This window comes from Ostrea edulis, chromosome 4 (assembly GCF_947568905.1).
Source record: "Ostrea edulis chromosome 4, xbOstEdul1.1, whole genome shotgun sequence".
Classification (NCBI taxonomy): Eukaryota; Metazoa; Mollusca; class Bivalvia; order Ostreida; family Ostreidae; genus Ostrea; species Ostrea edulis.
In genome coordinates, this window is record NC_079167.1 from 28,832,503 (window position 1) to 28,851,372 (window position 18,870).

The following is an 18,870-nucleotide window of genomic DNA, read 5'->3' on the forward strand; positions in this document are numbered from 1 at the left end:
ATGTCAACAGAATAAAAGATGGGAACAATTTCTAACAACATGTGTTAATGTTGCAAACCATTGACATACAACAACAGTGCATGATAAGATCGAAGTTGAAAATATATTGACACAAGTTGAAAATATATTGACACTGTTCGTTATCTTCGCCTTTCATTGATTGGTTGTGTAGTTTGTTTAACGTTCCCCCGAGAATTTTTCACTCATATAGAGACGTTACCATTGCAGATGAAGGACTGCAAAATTTAGGCCTATGTTCGGCACTTACGGCCTTTGAGCAGGGAGGGATCTTTATTGTGACACGGAACCTCGGTTTTTACGGTCTCATCCGAAGGACTGTCTCATTTAGTCGCCTCTTACGACAAGCAAGTGGTACTGAGGACCTATTCTAACCCGAAGAGCTGACAATACATGCATAAAGTGAATTCATTATAGTAGACAAATAGTTTTTAATTCAATTCTATCCACGATTTCTGTAATTGATTTGATGAGTGCGTGGTGCTAATAAGTTTATTACTTGTCTGAATTGTAATATAAACGTATAATTTTGTTATTGTATCTAAAATATCCACGCCCCAAAAATAATTGAAAAATTGAAATTCCTTTGAAATAGGAGGGTAAAGATTTGGCGCCTCCTTTGACTCAATATCTTTATAAAATATCACTTGAATGTCTCCTGTGAATATTTCCTGGATCCACCACTTGGTATTTGCATTTGCTGACAGATGGAAAAGTAAACTTAATATCCCAGTTTTGTGTATACATTACTTTTGAGTTATCTTTCTTTTGCTCCAGTTTCACGGTTTTAAAACAAGGATTAAATCCCACTCATAAGCTATTCACTGTCGTTCTTTGGTATTGGGTTAAATTATTACAAAAACACTATCTCGAAAATCGTAACTTTATCGCGGAAGTTAGAAACGTCGCAACAAAAGACGACATTTTTTTTAAAAACCCCCGTCGATCAAATGACGTCTCATTCCTCCAAGTAGAAAAGCTGAATTTAACCAAACAAGGAAGTGAAATGTACAATTGATATGTACAGGATTGTATCCAGAGGAAAAACAACTGCTGTTTAACTACTGTAAATAAAACGTTTACTACAGTAAGTAAAAACTATAAACTTATATTTGATGGGTACACGTATGGAATAGTTGTTTTTGTTTTAAGGCGTGTGATTGGTGTGTGTTTGTTTGTTTGCCAGTGTCGAGATGGGATGTTGCTATTCAAAGGAAAAGAAGAAGGACGATTTTGCAGATATCGATAAAAAAGACGGAGGAGTAGAGCCGGCTGATGGTGTTGATAACCCGACAAATCCCGACGCAGAAGAACCCTCCCCCACAGGTATTTCTTCATAACCATGGTATCTAGTTAACTACTTTGTTAATTGAAATATTGCTCTTAGACCATCCAATGAATCGACCACTGATTGTGTGAGGTGTTTGACTTACACTTTGTCACAGTACCTATTGACAAGGAACATGTAGAAATTGTTGCAATTTCTCCATTTCTTAATAATCCAGGAATCCGTAGAACAAACACTGCATTTTAATGAGGAAAAATGTATACAAGCGTGAGGCACTTCTGTTTCAGTCATAATATTTTAGTACACCAATACAACTTTACAATGTACCGATAAAACTTTACATTGTGGCCTGCCATGTTTGACCTAGATAGGTAGATGATCAGGAAGTATAAATACCTGTGATCAACCGAACTTTTCAGTTGTGGTTTTGTTCAGACAGCCATGCGTGTCTAAAGCGAAAGTAGACTGAATTGTTAATAAATGTCAAAATGGTACATGTACGTGTATGTATGCAAGTGATAAAGAAGAAATCCACACGAACAACACAGTCTGGAAACACCATTGATAAACAGTGTCTGTGGCCTGTCTTAAATTAATATTTCTTCATTTCATGCTCGCTACTAGCACACTACAGTATGGTCATTGAAATAGGATAAGATATGAAGTAGTCATTATGTAGACCTGCTGAATTTAACTTCCTCATGATGCAGACACTTTAAATTGACGCTCCTTACACAAATCAGTAAACAAATGTCAGCGTTTGATGCTTTCGTTTTGGAGAGAAAAATAATTCTCAGAAATGAATTTAAAAAATAATGTGACATGTATTTAACAAGAGCCTAACCAGTCTTTAAAGGGGAGTGGTCATTGTACTTCTATCATTTGCAGGGAGATGCCTGCTCGCCAAAGCTTTTTACGAGACAAGTGGTTCGTTATTAAAAAAAAAAAAAAAAAGAAAGAAAGAAAGATGACCTTTTCCAACAGTATTGGTGTAATCCTGTAACAGTGCTTTATATTGCCACTTTCTCCGTAAAGGAGACGAATGAATCCTTATATTTTACAAGTAACATGATGTTACATTATCTCTAGCAGCTGCAGGGAAGGGCACGTTAAGAGCCCTGTATGATTATGACGCCCGAGCTGACGAGGACTTGCCCTTTAAAAAAGGCGATCACCTCACCTTGTTAGACGACAGGTAAAAATATATCCTTATCTAATAAATGAAAATCGATATTTTCATAGGTTAATATAAGAAAATCTCTTATCTATAAACGATTTAATATAAATGAATTTGAAGTAATAGTTGGATCATTTCCAAAGACGTCCACCATCTTCCTCTTTTTATGATAACATGTAGAAATGCGCATAACAGTGATTAATACTGATATTAATGTGATATACATGTTCTTGAAATGAAAACCATTCATCTATAGAATCATACATGTATAAGCAATGGTTTTGTCCAGGAAGCAAAAATTATACTGTCGCTAAAATTACATGCATATCCTTTGTAGGGAAATGTCCAGTAAATACGATGAAAGGTTTCATTTCTGACATCAAAAAGTTATCATGTTTTTGTCTTGTAAGAACTGAAGTTTAAAAATGATTGATTTTAATTCTTAAATTGTGATATTCATGGCCCCTGGTTCAGGAATTCAGGTCCTATGACAGGAACAATGAGACCATATAGAGAACATGTATTAGATCTTCTCTTCTCCCATTTATATTTGAAAATAAAACACAACTAAATGCATGGTTATGATGTCCATGGAACCCTCTATCAATTTGTGAAATTCATGACCCCAGGATCAGGAGTTCAGGCCCTAGGGCAGGGCAAACATGGTCATATACTAGAAGTGAAAATGTATTGAATCTTAGGAAATTCCCTACTGCCATTTATATACAAGATAAGGACCCGTGAAACCTGATGACTGTCACACCGTGATACCGTTGTCGCTCACTTGTTTGTTATTTTCAGTAACCCTGACTGGTGGTATGCAAAACGAACACAGAGCGGGGAAGGAAGAAATGAAGGTTATGTTCCGTCAAACTATGTCGCAAAGGATGACACTTTAGAAACTTACGAGTGAGTTAATTTCCTCGTTTTGATTTGAAAATGTCTGTATTGCTTCTTTTTAACGATTTAATGGCCATAACATGTCAATTGATTTGGTCCATGCTTGAGGTTTTTATATATCTTTCGATTTCAACTAATCTAACGGCTTCGGTTACTTTCTTTTTATCACATACTGCCGAAAATGGACCAAAATACCAACTCGGCGCAAAAGAATTACATAACTGAAATTTACCAAATGTACACATGTATAAAACTTTGAAAGAAGTAAATATAAATACATTGTTTTTAACTCTATTATGGCCATTTTATCTATCTCTAATAATAGGAAAGAATATGATTGATTGATTGATTACGGTTCTACTTCGTTTTGGCAATATTTCAGCCATTTTACGGTGGTAGAAAAGAATTCAAAAAGGTTATATAGAGTTGTGCAAAAGAGTACTAGTACATTGATGAACAATTACTTTCATTTTAGATGGTTCGTCGGAAAAATTTCAAGGAAAGAATCTGAGAGACAATTACTTAGTCCCGGGAACGTGTTAGGAACATACTTAATACGAGAAAGCGAGACCTCCCCAGGTTGTACAGTCACACACGAAATTAACGTAGAAATAAAATGTATTTCGAAATAGAAATTACAGTAAAACACGTTTACAGCGAACATTCTTATTAAGAAATTATACACCGAAGTGATTTCAATGTATATAAAGAATTACTTTTATAGCGAATCAAACTTGTTAGTCGCTAGCAATTCACTATAAGCGTGTTTTACTGTATATGGATTAAACAGAATGAGATAGTTTCTAAAGGAGATACGTGTTAGTTGTCAATCCAATCGGCAATTACAAGAATACTTTTTGGGTTCTTCAAAAGGCATTGCAACAATTTGGTTGTCTTACAGGAAATTATGTACTGTGTGTCCGAAGTTTCCAGGAAGGGAAAGGTGATATAGTGAGACACTACAAAATTAAACCTCTAGATGATGATAAAGGATTCTTTATCACTCCACGAAGAACGCTTCCAAATCTGCAGGAATTAGTCAAACATTACAGTGGTATTTATATATATATATATTCTTAAAAAATGAATGAATTACAACCATGTATGCTTATGGAGAATACCCAGCTCAATCAAATTTTTGAGCTCTGCACATGTATTCAAATTTCTTTTGTCACACCTTATCAACACATGTAAAGATTTATTGTTTTCTCCAATTATAGATATAAATCGGTACTTTTTACCATAGATAGAGATTGATTCCGACATGTAGCCAATTTTCATGTGATATTCTGCGCGGTCCCATAAACAGTTTAGAAGTGATCCTTTTATCTTCGGTGTCAGTGAATTTATGAACGTGGCCTGACTTAGTATCGTTGTACTGTAATATGATTACAATCATGCCTAAGTTGTCTGGGTCAACATCTACACGGAACTATTTCCGCTGCATTCTATATTTACCTATTGATAATGGGGATATATAATTCTTATCAACTTCTGACACGCTACTCATATTAAGAAAGATTGAAAAGATTTATGTAAAATTTTGAGTGAAATCTTTATTGATGGGATCCCCCCCCCCCCCCCCATTATGCTAAGGAATACTTTTTAAGGTACCCTTATAAACTGCACATTGAAGAGTTTCGATAAATGTAGATTTTTCCTTATCAGGCGATGCTCTTATAAAAGATGCACTACATTTTAAACGTTTTTATGCATTGGGAGGGGTATTTACTCTTGTCATTGAAAATTCTATCAAAGTTACGATGTGAATAAATTCTTTAAAAAGAAAGATAGAGTATGATTGATATATGTTTTTGTGCTTAAAAGTAATCTGCCCCTGGATAATATACTGTAAGGAAAAGGTGAAGGTAACGAACAGTGATAAATCTCACAAATCCAATGAAGAATATATACTGGAATCAAGAGTAGGGCGAGCACAGACCCCAGCAAACACCAGCGGTGAGATCAGGTGACTAGGATGGGTAATCATCCCCTGTTGACCGGTCACATCCGCCATAAGCCCTATTTCTTGATCAGTAAACGGAATAATCCGTGGTCAAAATCAGTATGTAAAGATGACCTAACAATTGATATGAAACAGACTGCATTCAATATAATGACAGGTTGTGTTTTCAAATAAGATCAGTATAACAACCATATAATTTGCGTGATGCTGACTTTAAACGATACTTTTAAAACCCAGGTAAAACATCAACTTATTTGTCAGTAACCTGTTTCCATTTAAAAATTGATCATACACAGAATATGCTTTCGCGTATCGAATCAGTTGAGAGGCATAAATGCCACAATGCAGATGATAATGGAATATTACTACATAAATATGGCATGTTAACGAGAAGTTTATCATAAAGTTGAGTTGAGATGATATCACATATGACAGATTTGTTATCAAGTTACCTTTATTTTCGGTCGTTTCCTTTCATGAAATACAGCTTTTTTTCCCATGAAGTCACACAATTTTAAGAGTTATGAGAAAAAAAACCTTTTTCTGATTGAAAAGTAGGGTATTTTGAGAACTTTATCTTAGCGAAAAGGATACTTATTGTTACTACGCTGAAAATCCTATGGGCGATTTACTTTATGGCATATGATATTCCAGCTGTTCAAACTTCTCTAATATGTGTACAGAAAATCCTTGAATATTTCCATACCTTTAAACTTTACTATTTTGCTAAATAAAATTCCAGTTGTTCTGCTAGAGCCATAATGCTTCCTAATGATTGGTGGATACTTGTGCGGTATTTTACAGAAAATGCAGACGGATTAGGACAAAAACTGACAGAGGCTAGTGCAAAAACTAAACCAGTCATAGATCTGAGCAAGGACGCATGGGAAATTGACCGTGAATCTCTACAATTGACCAAGAAGTTAGGCGCTGGTCAGTTTGGGGAAGTATGGAAAGGTACATATCAACACATTCTCTGTATATTAAAATTAGGACAACTTATGACAACTAATCGGATTCTAGGATTTTAAAAGATATGATTTAAGGAGGTATACTTTATCGTCATAATGGCTGAATTCTTTTCAAAACATGAATGAAAATATAAATAGCAGCAATATTTGTATATTTCTTTTAAATTTGATTGCCTAGGTGGGACTCGGCAGTGAACATGTCGACTGTTGATCTGTAGATCGCGGGTTCGAGTCCAACAGGAGTTTTAAATTATTTCTTTATATGTCAAATGTCTTGTTATTCCTCCTTAATGTTTCCATATTTAAATCACATGTCTGGGTGGAAATAGAGAAGAATAATATATATTCTAGATAGGCCCATATCTGAAGACCGATTGTATATTTAAGATTATTTTACAAATACTTAGCAATAATGATATGTTATAATATTAATTCAGAGTCCTGTCTGTATAGTGAAACTTTCATTAACTGAATTCTTGTTGAACATTTATACTGAAAAATATAAGTAGATTTAGCTTTTTCAGCCAACAATAAACACATACTTACTATTGTTCATTGAAATAGGAAATGGGGAAAGTTACCGCCAATATTGATTTAGATTACAATTTGCCTATTGCCTTTAAGAAAAAAGATCTTGTTCTAGACGGAGGCGTTCAGTTTACCCACTGTACAATGTGAGATACATGGGGTTAAGCGATGACAGATGTGATGAAGCCTGTAAAACTATTTCACAAAGGACTACGTATGGACAAAAGTTTTTTACTATCGCATTTTTATACTGAAAAAAATCTATGATACGAATATGAAGATTGTCCAAGCAAGGGTCGATGTGTTTTAGAAGAATAAGTGAAAAAAGCAATAAGTCGATAAAACGTCGTGTTTTATGACGTCAGTTCCTGTTCGGCAAAGGGTTTTATACAATTAATACATTTTATATTGAAACAGAAGCACAAACGCCGATTTTGGTATCATATCTATAGTTCTTTGTATAGCATTGTGTCCTGGGTACGGTATCTACTCTCTTCAACACTGTATTTCGATAGAAAGAAGGGTTGAAAGGGCTACTAGTATCTAACGGTACAGAGAAGGGTTGACGGGGCTACTAGTTTCTAACGGTACAGAGAAGGGTTGGAGGGGCTACTAGTATCTAACGGTACAGAGAAGGGTTGGAGGGGCTACTAGTATCTAACGGTACAGAGAAGGGTTGACGGGGCTACTAGTATCTAACGGTACAGAGAAGGGTTGGAGGGTCTACTAGTATCTAACGGTACAGAGAAGGGTTGAAGGGGCTACTAGTATCTGTCAGTACAGAGAAGGGTTAAAGGGGTTACTGGTATTTGTCGGTACCGAGAAGGGTTGAAGGGGCTACTAGTATCTGTCGATAGAGCGAAGGGTTGAAACAGAGGAGCATAGTAATCTTTTTGCTCTTTAACATTGATAAATCAAACTCTTGTTGTAACCCCTGCACAAATACACTTCATTTCTCGGAACATTTTATTCTATGTAGCAACACGTTTTTAATAGGTAGTAAGTGTTAAGGTTGATCGATCCTCTTGTGATGTCATAGGTTTTTGCAAAATCTTTATCGATTTAAATTTTGCACATGATTGAAATATATCTTTCAGAGGAACTTTATTCACTGAATGAAATAAAAAATTTGGTAAACTTTTGATACTGAAAAAGTTTTAATTTTCCATAGATAATCAATTATCTATAATTTTAAAAATGTTGTCAAGGGCAATAACTCCTATGCTGGAATTTCCTCTACTGCATGTCTATGACACAATGATTTCCCTAATATCCACAATTAATTTTTATATATCTATGAATTATCAGATTTCTTAAACTGTTGACAATTAAAATTTGTCATTTCAACAAGTTTTTATTAATTTTCATCATTCTGTTCAACGAAAATGTACAATTTTTTTATGTTGATATATGCTTCTGTTTTTGTATGTCTGACATCTTTAAAAGGGTGGCAACATACACATTTTCTTTGGTTATTGATTAGATTAAACTATATTGAGTGGAAATTAATACAGTTTTTCCACTTTTAACCATTAATATTGATCACATGAGGATCGATCCACCTTAAGAGATCTATTTTTAGGAATATCAAGTATCTATTAATATCCTATTACATGCTCATTCGAACTTTTTCTATTGATTTCACCATCTTGTAATTAATCAGGGAAATGGAATAAGCAGACGGACGTGGCAGTGAAAACTCTCAAGCCCGGCACCATGTCCATCGACGCCTTCCTATTAGAAGCCAATATCATGAAAAAATGCAAACACGACAAATTAGTGAGACTGTATGCAGTTTGTACAGATAAAGAACCAATTTACATCGTTACTGAACTGATGTCTAACGGCAGTCTCCTTGATTACTTGCGTGGGGACGAGGGAGGAGTACTGAAGTTCATGCAGCTGGTGGACATTGCCGCACAAGTATGTACTTATAAATGGAATCTGTCAAGATGGAAAGTCTATCTAAAAAAAAGTGCACAAAGATTGAGGTGAATGTTCAGATAGTTCATCTCAGAATGAAAACCCAATGAAAATGTTAACAACTTGCATCCTAAAACACCTGCTAGTGATAATGACTGTCCAGTTAGCGTTTGCTTTTACTCCGCAATGCGTGTAGTTTTTCTGAATAAAACTACAATAAAGGTCTCATTATTAACCATTTTCTGATCATATAGCAATTTTTATTCCCCATATGTTCTTAACACCGATGAATATTTGATTGATATTTAGCTCACCTGGGCTGAAAGCTCAAGAGAGCTTCTCTGATTACCCTTTGTCTGTAAACTGTTTACATTTTCATCTTCTCCAGAATCTCGGAGACAATTTCAATCAAACTTGGTACAAATCATCCTCGAGTGAAGGGGATTAAACTTTGTTCAAATGAAGGTCCATACCCTGTTTAAAGGGGAGACAAGCAAGAAATGGATAAAACAGGGTGGGATCATTAAAAAATCTTCTCAAGGCTAAAAAAAGTTCAAATTTACCTGAAAGCATCCTGATATAGTTTAGATTCAAGTTTGCTCAAATGATGGGCCCTGGTGGTAGGATGGGGCCACAATAGGGGATCAAAGTTTTACATGCAGATATATAGGGAAAATATCTTAGAATCTTCTCAAGAGCAACAAAACCATAACCAGTCATGTAAATATACAAGCATTCCTTGAAAGTGCAGATTCAAATTTGTTCCCTCTGAAGTAGGGTGGGGCCACAATAGAGGATCATAGTTTTACATGGGAATATATAGGGAAACATCTTTAAAAATCTTTATCTCAACAACAGCAGGGCCATGATTAGTCATATTGACATGCAAGTATCTTCAGGTAGTTCATATTGAAGTTTGTTCAATTTAGGGTGTAGGGTGGGGCCACAATTGGAGAGATCAAAGTTTTTGTATGGGAATATACAGGAAATTTTAAGAGTAGCAGGATTATATTAAATATTTCAAATGCACATTCCTGATAACAAGACCTTATCATGGCACCACAGTTTTTAACCTTGTGACTTTGACCTTGGAGTTTGACACACTTTTAAGAAATCGATTCAATATCTCATGAACTATCTAAGGTAGGGCTTTCAGGATTTGCTTATAGGTTCATTATGGTACATTGTAAGGCCTTACATTTCATGCATAATCTTTGACCTTGTGAACTTTAGTTTGGATTGGGTCAAAACTTCTTACTTGTAGCTTTTGATTAGCGATAGGGCTCTCATATTTTACGTACGCATTCATTGTGACAAAAAGGTTTTTTTTCAATATTAAACTTCCTAACCTTGTCACCTTGACCTTGGAGTTTACTTATAAGAAAACCTAACTTATTACACATCTCCTGAACTATTTAAGTTGCGGCTTTCATATTGTGTATGTAGATTATTTATGGCAATACTTTTATTTGGATACCATGTTGAATGACCTTGTGACCTTGGTCGTGGAGTTTGATCTATTTTAAAGAAAATTTAACCTATTCAATATCTCATAAACTGTTTAAGATAGAGCTTTGATATTTTGCATATAGATTTCTTATGAAGAGACTTTTGATTTCTTACCATGATCGATAGTCTTGTGACCTATACCATCTCCAGAACAGCAAGGTCATGTTAGTCATATTAGTGTTGAGGCACCCCCATGTGGTGTGAATTCAAGTTTGCTTACGTCGTGACCCTTTAGGACTAGGTTAAGCCACAATATTGAGTCAAAATATTTCTTGGGAAAATATATTTAAAAAATCACAACAACTTAACTACAGCAGGGCCAAGGTGACTCAGGTGAGCGATGTTGCCCATGGGCCTTTTGTGCCTTTGGTTAGAATTTATAATATGAATCAATTTAAGCAAAAGAGTCGTTAATATTTGTATGATCATAAGATTTGTGAACGCGTAAACGAACAATTAGTGATTACCCACGAGAACACAGATTGCTGCAATGAAATAACAATGGAAATTTCAACATAGCATAAAAGTATTGTAACAGTAAGATGTAGAATGTAGATGATTAATCTTCAGCGGATCCCTGTTTGTATCCTGTTAATTAGATGTTGTGATATAACACAGGGAAACATGTTTTGAATAATGATGATTAATAATAAAAGGGTTAGTTTTCTTTCATGAAATTGAGTTCTGTCTGATAACACGTTATGTATATCAAGTCGGGGTTTAACAAATAGAAGCATTAGCTCGTAAGCGTTCCCGAGTAAATAGTGAAGCGCAAAGACTAGAAATTCTCTTCAAAATTTCAACATTTTTTTGGTACATTTCCAGAGTATGCACATTTGTGTTCAATATCTAGTGTGTATGGTTTGGACAAATGTTGATACTTTTGCTTTAACTTCATTTGAATGTAATCGTAAAAATACAAGGCTAATGAAAACTGTTAAGAAATATGTCATAGAAAGGAACTGGCCGTTAATCTGAGTGTCATTTATTTCTGTGCGTAGCTGAAGGATATTTCTTTAAATAGTACAAGTTCATAATTTTGACGAAATACGAATATGAATTTTCTTCAGCATAATTAAAACCATTTAATGTCTGTTTATGTCTTCCAATTTTTGATGTAATATGAAGTTCAGAAAAAAGATTATGGCAAAGGTTCACGTATTGTTTGAATGACCCTCGTAGACATACCTTATAAACATTTAATAGCCGGGTGTCATACTCTCGCCAATACTTATTAAAAATTAAATTAAATTACAGTACAATTTGGATATCTTCATATCTAACTTTCAGATTAGAAATTCATGAAGTTTTGAAGAAGCATAGGTACATACCACATAAAGGTTGATAGTCGCACAGTTCAAAATGTTGTACCTTTCTAATCTAGATAATCGTTTGACATATTTGATGCTGAATTTCTTAGTTTGCCCAATAAAGTGATTGTGAACCTTCCATTGGTTGAAAATCAAACAACATTCAATTCGGAGGAGTAAAAATCTAGTATACACTGTAGTTGTACACTTCAACTTGTGTTTACAGTAGCGTTAAAGCAATTATGACTATAAATATTGTACCTCAATCTTACGTAACCAAGAATATGACTCCGACTTTATTAATGGATCAATTCGTTTTGAAAAATAGATGATTTTTTGAAATTTTGATTACGATTAAAATTTGAATTGTTTAATGATTTAAATAAATTAAATCGCCTGGGAATGTCAACAGTTAAGATATTTATATTTTACGTATATATGTCAATTCAGGTGGCCAGCGGCATGGCGTATCTGGAAGGGAACAAACTCCTTCACCGAGATTTAGCAGCTCGAAACGTGTTAGTTGGTGACAACAATTTGGCGAAAGTGGCAGATTTTGGTTTGGCGAGATTAATCGAAGATGATGAATATACCCCCAAGTCAGGTTTGTGCTCAATACACAAAATACTGTGGATTCCATAGGTATTTTAAAATTTTAATGTCATGAAGAATAACGGTCAGTTTAAGTCAACTAACGTTTGTGCAATCGGGTCCAGTGCAATGATCGAATTGTGATTCTAACAGTTCAATGTGGCGGATCCACGATTCTACAAAATGAGGAGTGGCATAAATTTCGTGACAAGAGAAAGTTAATTATCATCATTATTATTACACTGTTATATAGCGCTTTATCAAATTAAGACAATAACACTAAAGCGCTTTACATGTAAAACAATTTAAACAAACTGAAACACAGAACAATAAATAAATAGAAAAGGGCATAAAATGATATTAAAACTGAGGTGTTTTTAAAAAATAACAAAACAACCGTATCCATAGATACCCAATTACAGATTAAATGCAAGTTTAAAAATGTAGGTTTTAAGTTTGTTTTTAAAAACAGTAAATGAATCTTCGACACGAAGATCCAACGGGAGGCAGTTACATAAAGTTGATGAAGAAACATCAAATCGCCTTTAGCTACATAGTTTAGTATGGAATACATGAATATTATAGTGAGACTGTGGTAAAGCCCATGTCATCTGCCTATGCCTAACGACAATCTTTTTAGCAAACTATAAGATGAAAATCGAGAATTAAATTCCTCTTCATCTTCGCAAGCCAAGGCTTTTCGGTCCACCACGCTCCCCACAATTGTGGGGAGCGAAGCGGACCAAAACCCCTTGGCTTGCGAAGATGAGCTCTCTTTATCACTGGCTACAGTGCCTACCAGTTAAATTAATGGTGAGTGGACACTGACTATAGTGCCCAGTTAAAGTAGTGGTGAGTGGACACTGGCTACAGTGCCTACTAGTTAAATTAGTGGTGAGTGGAACACTGGCTATAGTGCCCAGTTAAATTAATGGTGAGTGGACACTGGCTATAGTGCCCAGTTAATTTAGTGCTAAATGGACAATGGCTATAGTGTCCAGTTAAATTAGTGGTGAGTGGACAATGGATATGGTGGGGCTATTGGAATATCGTTCGGGGGGCTCTCTCCTCCCGGATATTAGGAATAAAACACAGAACCACAGTCAGAGAAATAATTTGTTTAGGTCAGAATATGTTAGGTATTAAGTGTTTGTGTTGATCGGCAGAGACAGAATATGTAACTGAATTTGATTTCTGGTCAAAATGTATGTTGGAACAGATAGCCACAGAACTTTGATTAAAATCTTGTTAAAAAACATGACATATCAATAAGTAGTTAACCTTTTCACTTTCTGTTAAGTCGAACAAGATTCATCTGATACAAGGAGTAATACGGAACATATTTCTCTAGTCTATGTGTAAAATTCTGAGCATTACAAGTTCTAGGGATAGTTTCTGTTGCCCAGGTATAAAATTTAAAGCATTATCAGGAAAATCTCTTGTTGTCCATGTGTAAAATGAGAAGTATTAATGCGAAAATCTTTTGTTGTACAGGTGTAAAATAAAATAAATCCTCTTATTTATAGGTGTACGATTGTATATTGCGTCCCACTCGAGAATATTTCACTTATATGGAGATGTAAAGTGTTACATGTAATATCAAAATATCTCTACTTCTACAAATGTAAACACCCTGATGTACATTCTTGACACAATGAAAAATAATAGGAAAATCGCCTGTTGCAATGGTGTAACATGGAAAGCATTTATACGAAAATCTCTTGTTGTACAAATGTACATACAAAAATTTCTTGTTGTACAAATGCACTATGGAATCCATTGATACAAAAATCTCTTGTTGTGCAGGTGCAGAATGGAAACCATTAATGATGACATCTCTTATTACACAGGTGGTAAATTCCCTATAAAGTGGACCGCCCCTGAAGCCGCGTTATACGGTCGTTATACGATTAAATCTGATGTGTGGTCGTACGGAATCCTGCTGGTAGAGATTGTGACACGCGGCCAAACCCCATATCCAGGTAGATAGAACCAGTCTTTTTATTTCCACAGTATTTCACAAAAAAAGAACTGACCAGTTTATACTTATTCATGACTCACGGTCAACAGGGGGTGCTTACTTATCATAAGCACCTGGTCCCAGCTCTGGTAGGTCCAGGGGTCCGTGTTTGTATTTTTATCAATTTGTATTCTTTATAGGGTTTGTGAGATTGATCACTGTTCGCTATCTTTATCAGAGCATTTAACAATGAAACAATTGATGTGATATTGAGTGTAATTCTTAAGACACATACAAAAATAACCCTTCAACTTATCGTGGAAACCTACATTAAAGGAATGAAGGAAGTTGAATTACATAATTTGAATATAATACAAACTAGAAACTAAAAAAACAACAAAACTTTCCTTTAGAATAATTCGGGGTTTTCTTCAAACATGATAGAAAAACAATGATGTATACTAGGCGGTGTTTCAATTCAATTCAATTCATTTATTCTCATAAGTCAATCAACATGACATAGAGAAATACATAGACAATCACACTAAAATTATATATACAAGCGAGTTGATAGAAGAACAATGATGTATACTAGGCAGTGTTTCAAAACAGTCAGACAGAAAAGTTAACGTTTTTATGGAAGACATAAAGTAATTACTGCCTAATCTAACAAACTTCAGAAGACACATTGTGGGTTGAATTACATAGGATGTCAGTTTGAGCAATGTGAAGAACACGGAAATAAGATAATTGGAAAGGCAAATTAGGGTCGAAGTATATACTGAAACGGATTACAGAGGTGTCGGAGTAGACAGGGTGATCTGGATATATTACAATAATTTAATTCTTATTGTATCCTTGTCTCTGATTGGTCAAATTCCAATTGAGGAACGCAAGTTATTTTTGTATAACCTGGTTTGGTATGGGGACACACCCCCTTGACAACCAGATGCCGGAACTATTTTTTCTCTCTCTCTAAATTTACATCGCAGCATTGTTTTCAGCCTTCTATGGAATAGATGGTCAACGTGTACAATAATATACTTCGGTTTGAGGCGCACATATTTTCTCGAGGTCAATATTAGCATCTACTTGTACGCAAATTACTGTTGTAAAACATCTTTCTCTGTATGTATGACCGAATAATAGATTAAAACAAAGATATTATATTCGAATTAATGATTTGCCAAGTAAGCATTACCCTGTTCATTTTGAAATACATTTCTCACTGGGGAAAAGGGGGGGGGGGGGTGGAGTTGTTTCATTGCTTGATCCGTCTTTCAACAAAGCAAACAAAATTCATACGTCACATTTTATCACATGACGTCAAACACATTGACATGTGGATCGCGATTTGTCACTTGCTTACATATTTTCTTGTGTCGGATTTGCTATTAGCGACAACGTTACACACTGGGGTAAGTTTTCATGTAGTAGAAGTTTTCACAGAGTTAAAGCCGCAAATTATTGCATTTTTTGATATTTGAAGATTTATTTTGAGTAGGCCTAAACAATGCAATTTTCTCAATCTGTCGGAGATGAGCGACTTCAAAGTCGATCTCTATCTCTAAGAGGGCAGCAAAATACGCATTGCATGCATAGTTTACACATATTTTCCATCATGACAAACTTCACTTTCGATACAATATTTTGATAAATGGCTAGCTATATAGGCTCCGTAGAACTAATTAAGATTAAAGATGGCGACCTTCGTAAATGTTCAGCTAGCTTCGTCGGTGTTACTAAGTGAATCATTGCGCGGCTCAGTTGACTTGTATTTTTCAAAGTTTATGTACATTTTGATAAACGAAGGTTAGCATCTTTGTCTCTTGCATTAAATTATAAGAAATGACTTTAATTCTGGGGCAAGTTATACGAGTATAACCTGGTTTGGGTCAGTTTACGCTTTTTTATAATCCGCTCTGCGGATTATAAAGCGTAAACTGACCCAAACCAGGTTATACTCGTATAACTTGCCCCAGAATTAAAGTCATTCCTTAAACATTTTGTAATTCATCAGGTTTTGGAGTCAGTTTGTAGCATTAGGCATACAATACACTTGTATACTTGGAGAGTCAGTTTGTAGAATTAGGCATACAATATACTTGTATACTTGAATAGTCAGTTTGTAGCATTAGGCATACAATATACTTGTAAACTTGAATAGTCAGTTTGTAGCATTAGGAATACAATATACTTGTATACTTGAATAGTCAGTTTGTAGCATTAGGCATACAATATACTTGTAAACTTGAATAGTCAGTTTGTAGCATTAGGAATACAATATACTTGTATACTTGAATAGTCAGTTTGTAGCATTAGGAATACAATATACTTGTATACTTGAATAGTCAGTTTGTAGCATTAGGCATACAATATACTTGTATACTTGAATAGTCAGTTTGTAGCATTAGGCATACAATATACTTGTATACTTGAATAGTCAGTTTGTAGCATTAGGCATACAATATACTTGTATTCTTGAATAGTCAGTTTGTAGCATTAGGAATACAATATACTTGTATACTTGAATAGTCAGTTTGTAGCATTAGGCATACAATATACTTGTATACTTGGAGAGTCAGTTTGTAGCACTAGGCATACAATATACTTGTATACTTGCATATCTAAGGTGTTTACGTCAAACTGCTTGTGATATTATATGGGAGAAATCAAGAAAAAACAAACCCAAAACAAAACAAGTATGAATAACAACACAGAAACCGATAGAGTATCAAATTACTAATTATCATAAACAACACACAAACCGACAGAGTATCAGATTACTAATTATCATAAACAACACACAAACCGACAGAGTATCAGATTACTAATTATCATAAATAACACACAAGCCGACAGAGTATCAGATTACTAATTATCTTAAACAACACACAAACCGATAGAGTATCAGATTACTAATTATCTTAAACAACACACAAACCGATAGAGTATCAGATTACTAATTATCTTAAACAACACACAAACCGATAGAGTATCAAATTACTAATTATCTTAAACAACACACAAACCCATAGAGTATCAGATTACTAATTATCATAGGTATTGTATTTTGCTAAGAGTTATTTATTAGATATCAGAAATTGAATTTTAAATTAGCAAGTAAAGATCACGGAATCATACTTAACGTGTCACTGATTAAAACTCAAATCACATATACTTAGTGATCGTTGTAATGGTCGTTATGTTCATCATTACAACCTATCATTGGGTCGAATGCTGTCTGACGTGTTTCTTACCGATTGTTTGGCTGTTCTTGGCACACTGATTTTGACTACGGATAACTCCGATTACCTGATCAAGATATAGGGCTCACGGCGGGTGTGGCCGGTCGACAGGGAATGCTTACTCCTCCTAGGCACCTGATCCCACCTCTGGTGTGTCCAGGAGTCTGTGTTTGTCTAACTCTCTAGATTGTATTCCTTAAAGGAGTTATGAGATTGATCACTGTTTGTTATCCCCACCTTTCATATTCCAAACATAAGTAATTCAGCTAATTAACAAAATACCTTAAAGATCCGGAACGAATGTTTCTTTACAAAAAGCATGCTAATCACACTCGTGAGCGTTTGTCGCAGGTGAGTTACAGGTAATAAAATTGAAGTACTCCTAAACTATTCCCCGAGTTGATTTAATTCAATATGCGTCAATTTAATGTCACAAGGACGTTAAAGATTATCAATGGCAAAAATAAAATACGTGATATCGCATATAACTTCAATTTGTTAAAATACGGAAGTAATCATATTTTGATTGCGACAGGATCTTGTTTCTACTGTGGACAAATTGATTAATATTAAGTGCTATGTAATTTCATCATTGTAGGGATGATGAATAAAGAAGTTTTAGAACAAGTGGACCGTGGCTACAGGATGGCGAAGCCACATCACTGTCCGGATTCCATGTACGAGATGATGTTGAAGTGCTGGGACAAGAAAGCGGCCAACAGACCGACATTTGAGTATCTGTCTGGCTTCTTTGACGATTACTTTATTTCCACTGAACCAAATTATAAAGACCCTGATGACTATTAATTCATGTTCACAAGTTTATGAGAGAGAGAGAGAGAGAGAGAGAGAGAGAGAGAGAGAGAGAGAGATTTATTGGATATGTATTTGTGAATTATACTCTCAATTGCAACACAGTTTGGATTTATTGTTTTGTTTTAAATGTTATCGTATCTACAATATTACTGAAGACTATTTTTATTGATTGAAAATTAATTCGAGATATGCATTTTGTGTATTGACGTTTAAATCATGTTTTTGTTGTATATATATCATAGTTATTACACTGGACATATAGTTATTGCATTGATTAAGTTGTAAAACCTTGATGAATATGCATGTGAGTTTACGTATGTCACATTAATACATCTACAATGGAAGGAGGATGGATGGAATGGAACTTTATTTAGAATCAGACATTGTAAATTATGATTATAACTTAATAAAACACTAAAACCCACTAGATTTAACCAGCGCCAGCTCGAATGATGTTGAGATCAAATTTTGATTTGTGTAGACAATGGATTGAAACTGTCTCTTGCCATGCAACATTAGGTGCTTAAGGACAGAACAAGATTTATTATACCTCAATACAATAATTCTATACTACGCGTGATCTGATTGGTCTAGAAAATCACGTGCAAAGGAAAATAAAACCTCACATTTCTCTCAAACATCACATTTTCGCATCATCTTCCACT

The 18,870-nt window shown here is 34.7% G+C and overlaps 1 protein-coding gene across 4 annotated transcripts; it reads left to right on the plus strand.

Annotated features, from left to right (window-relative positions):
* The first annotated feature begins 437 nt into the window (after nt 1–437).
* On the plus strand, nt 438–18,629 carry LOC125669516 (tyrosine-protein kinase SRK2). Of its 4 annotated transcripts, none has more exons than XM_048904064.2 (11): nt 438–1,105; nt 1,205–1,344; nt 2,396–2,501; nt 3,285–3,392; nt 3,859–3,962; nt 4,285–4,437; nt 6,154–6,306; nt 8,512–8,771; nt 12,041–12,194; nt 14,032–14,163; nt 17,988–18,629. In XM_048904064.2, exons 2-11 carry the CDS (start codon nt 1,212–1,214, stop codon nt 18,194–18,196), a joined length of 1,512 nt encoding a protein of 503 aa, XP_048760021.1. In that variant the 5' UTR covers nt 438–1,105; nt 1,205–1,211; the 3' UTR covers nt 18,197–18,629. The 4 variants fall into 4 exon arrangements, with proteins under 4 accessions (XP_048760021.1, XP_048760023.1, XP_048760022.1 ...); XM_048904066.2 differs by having other exon boundaries at nt 2,399–2,501; XM_048904065.2 differs by having other exon boundaries at nt 438–1,084; nt 1,171–1,344.
* Nucleotides 18,630–18,870: the final 241 nt, after the last annotated feature.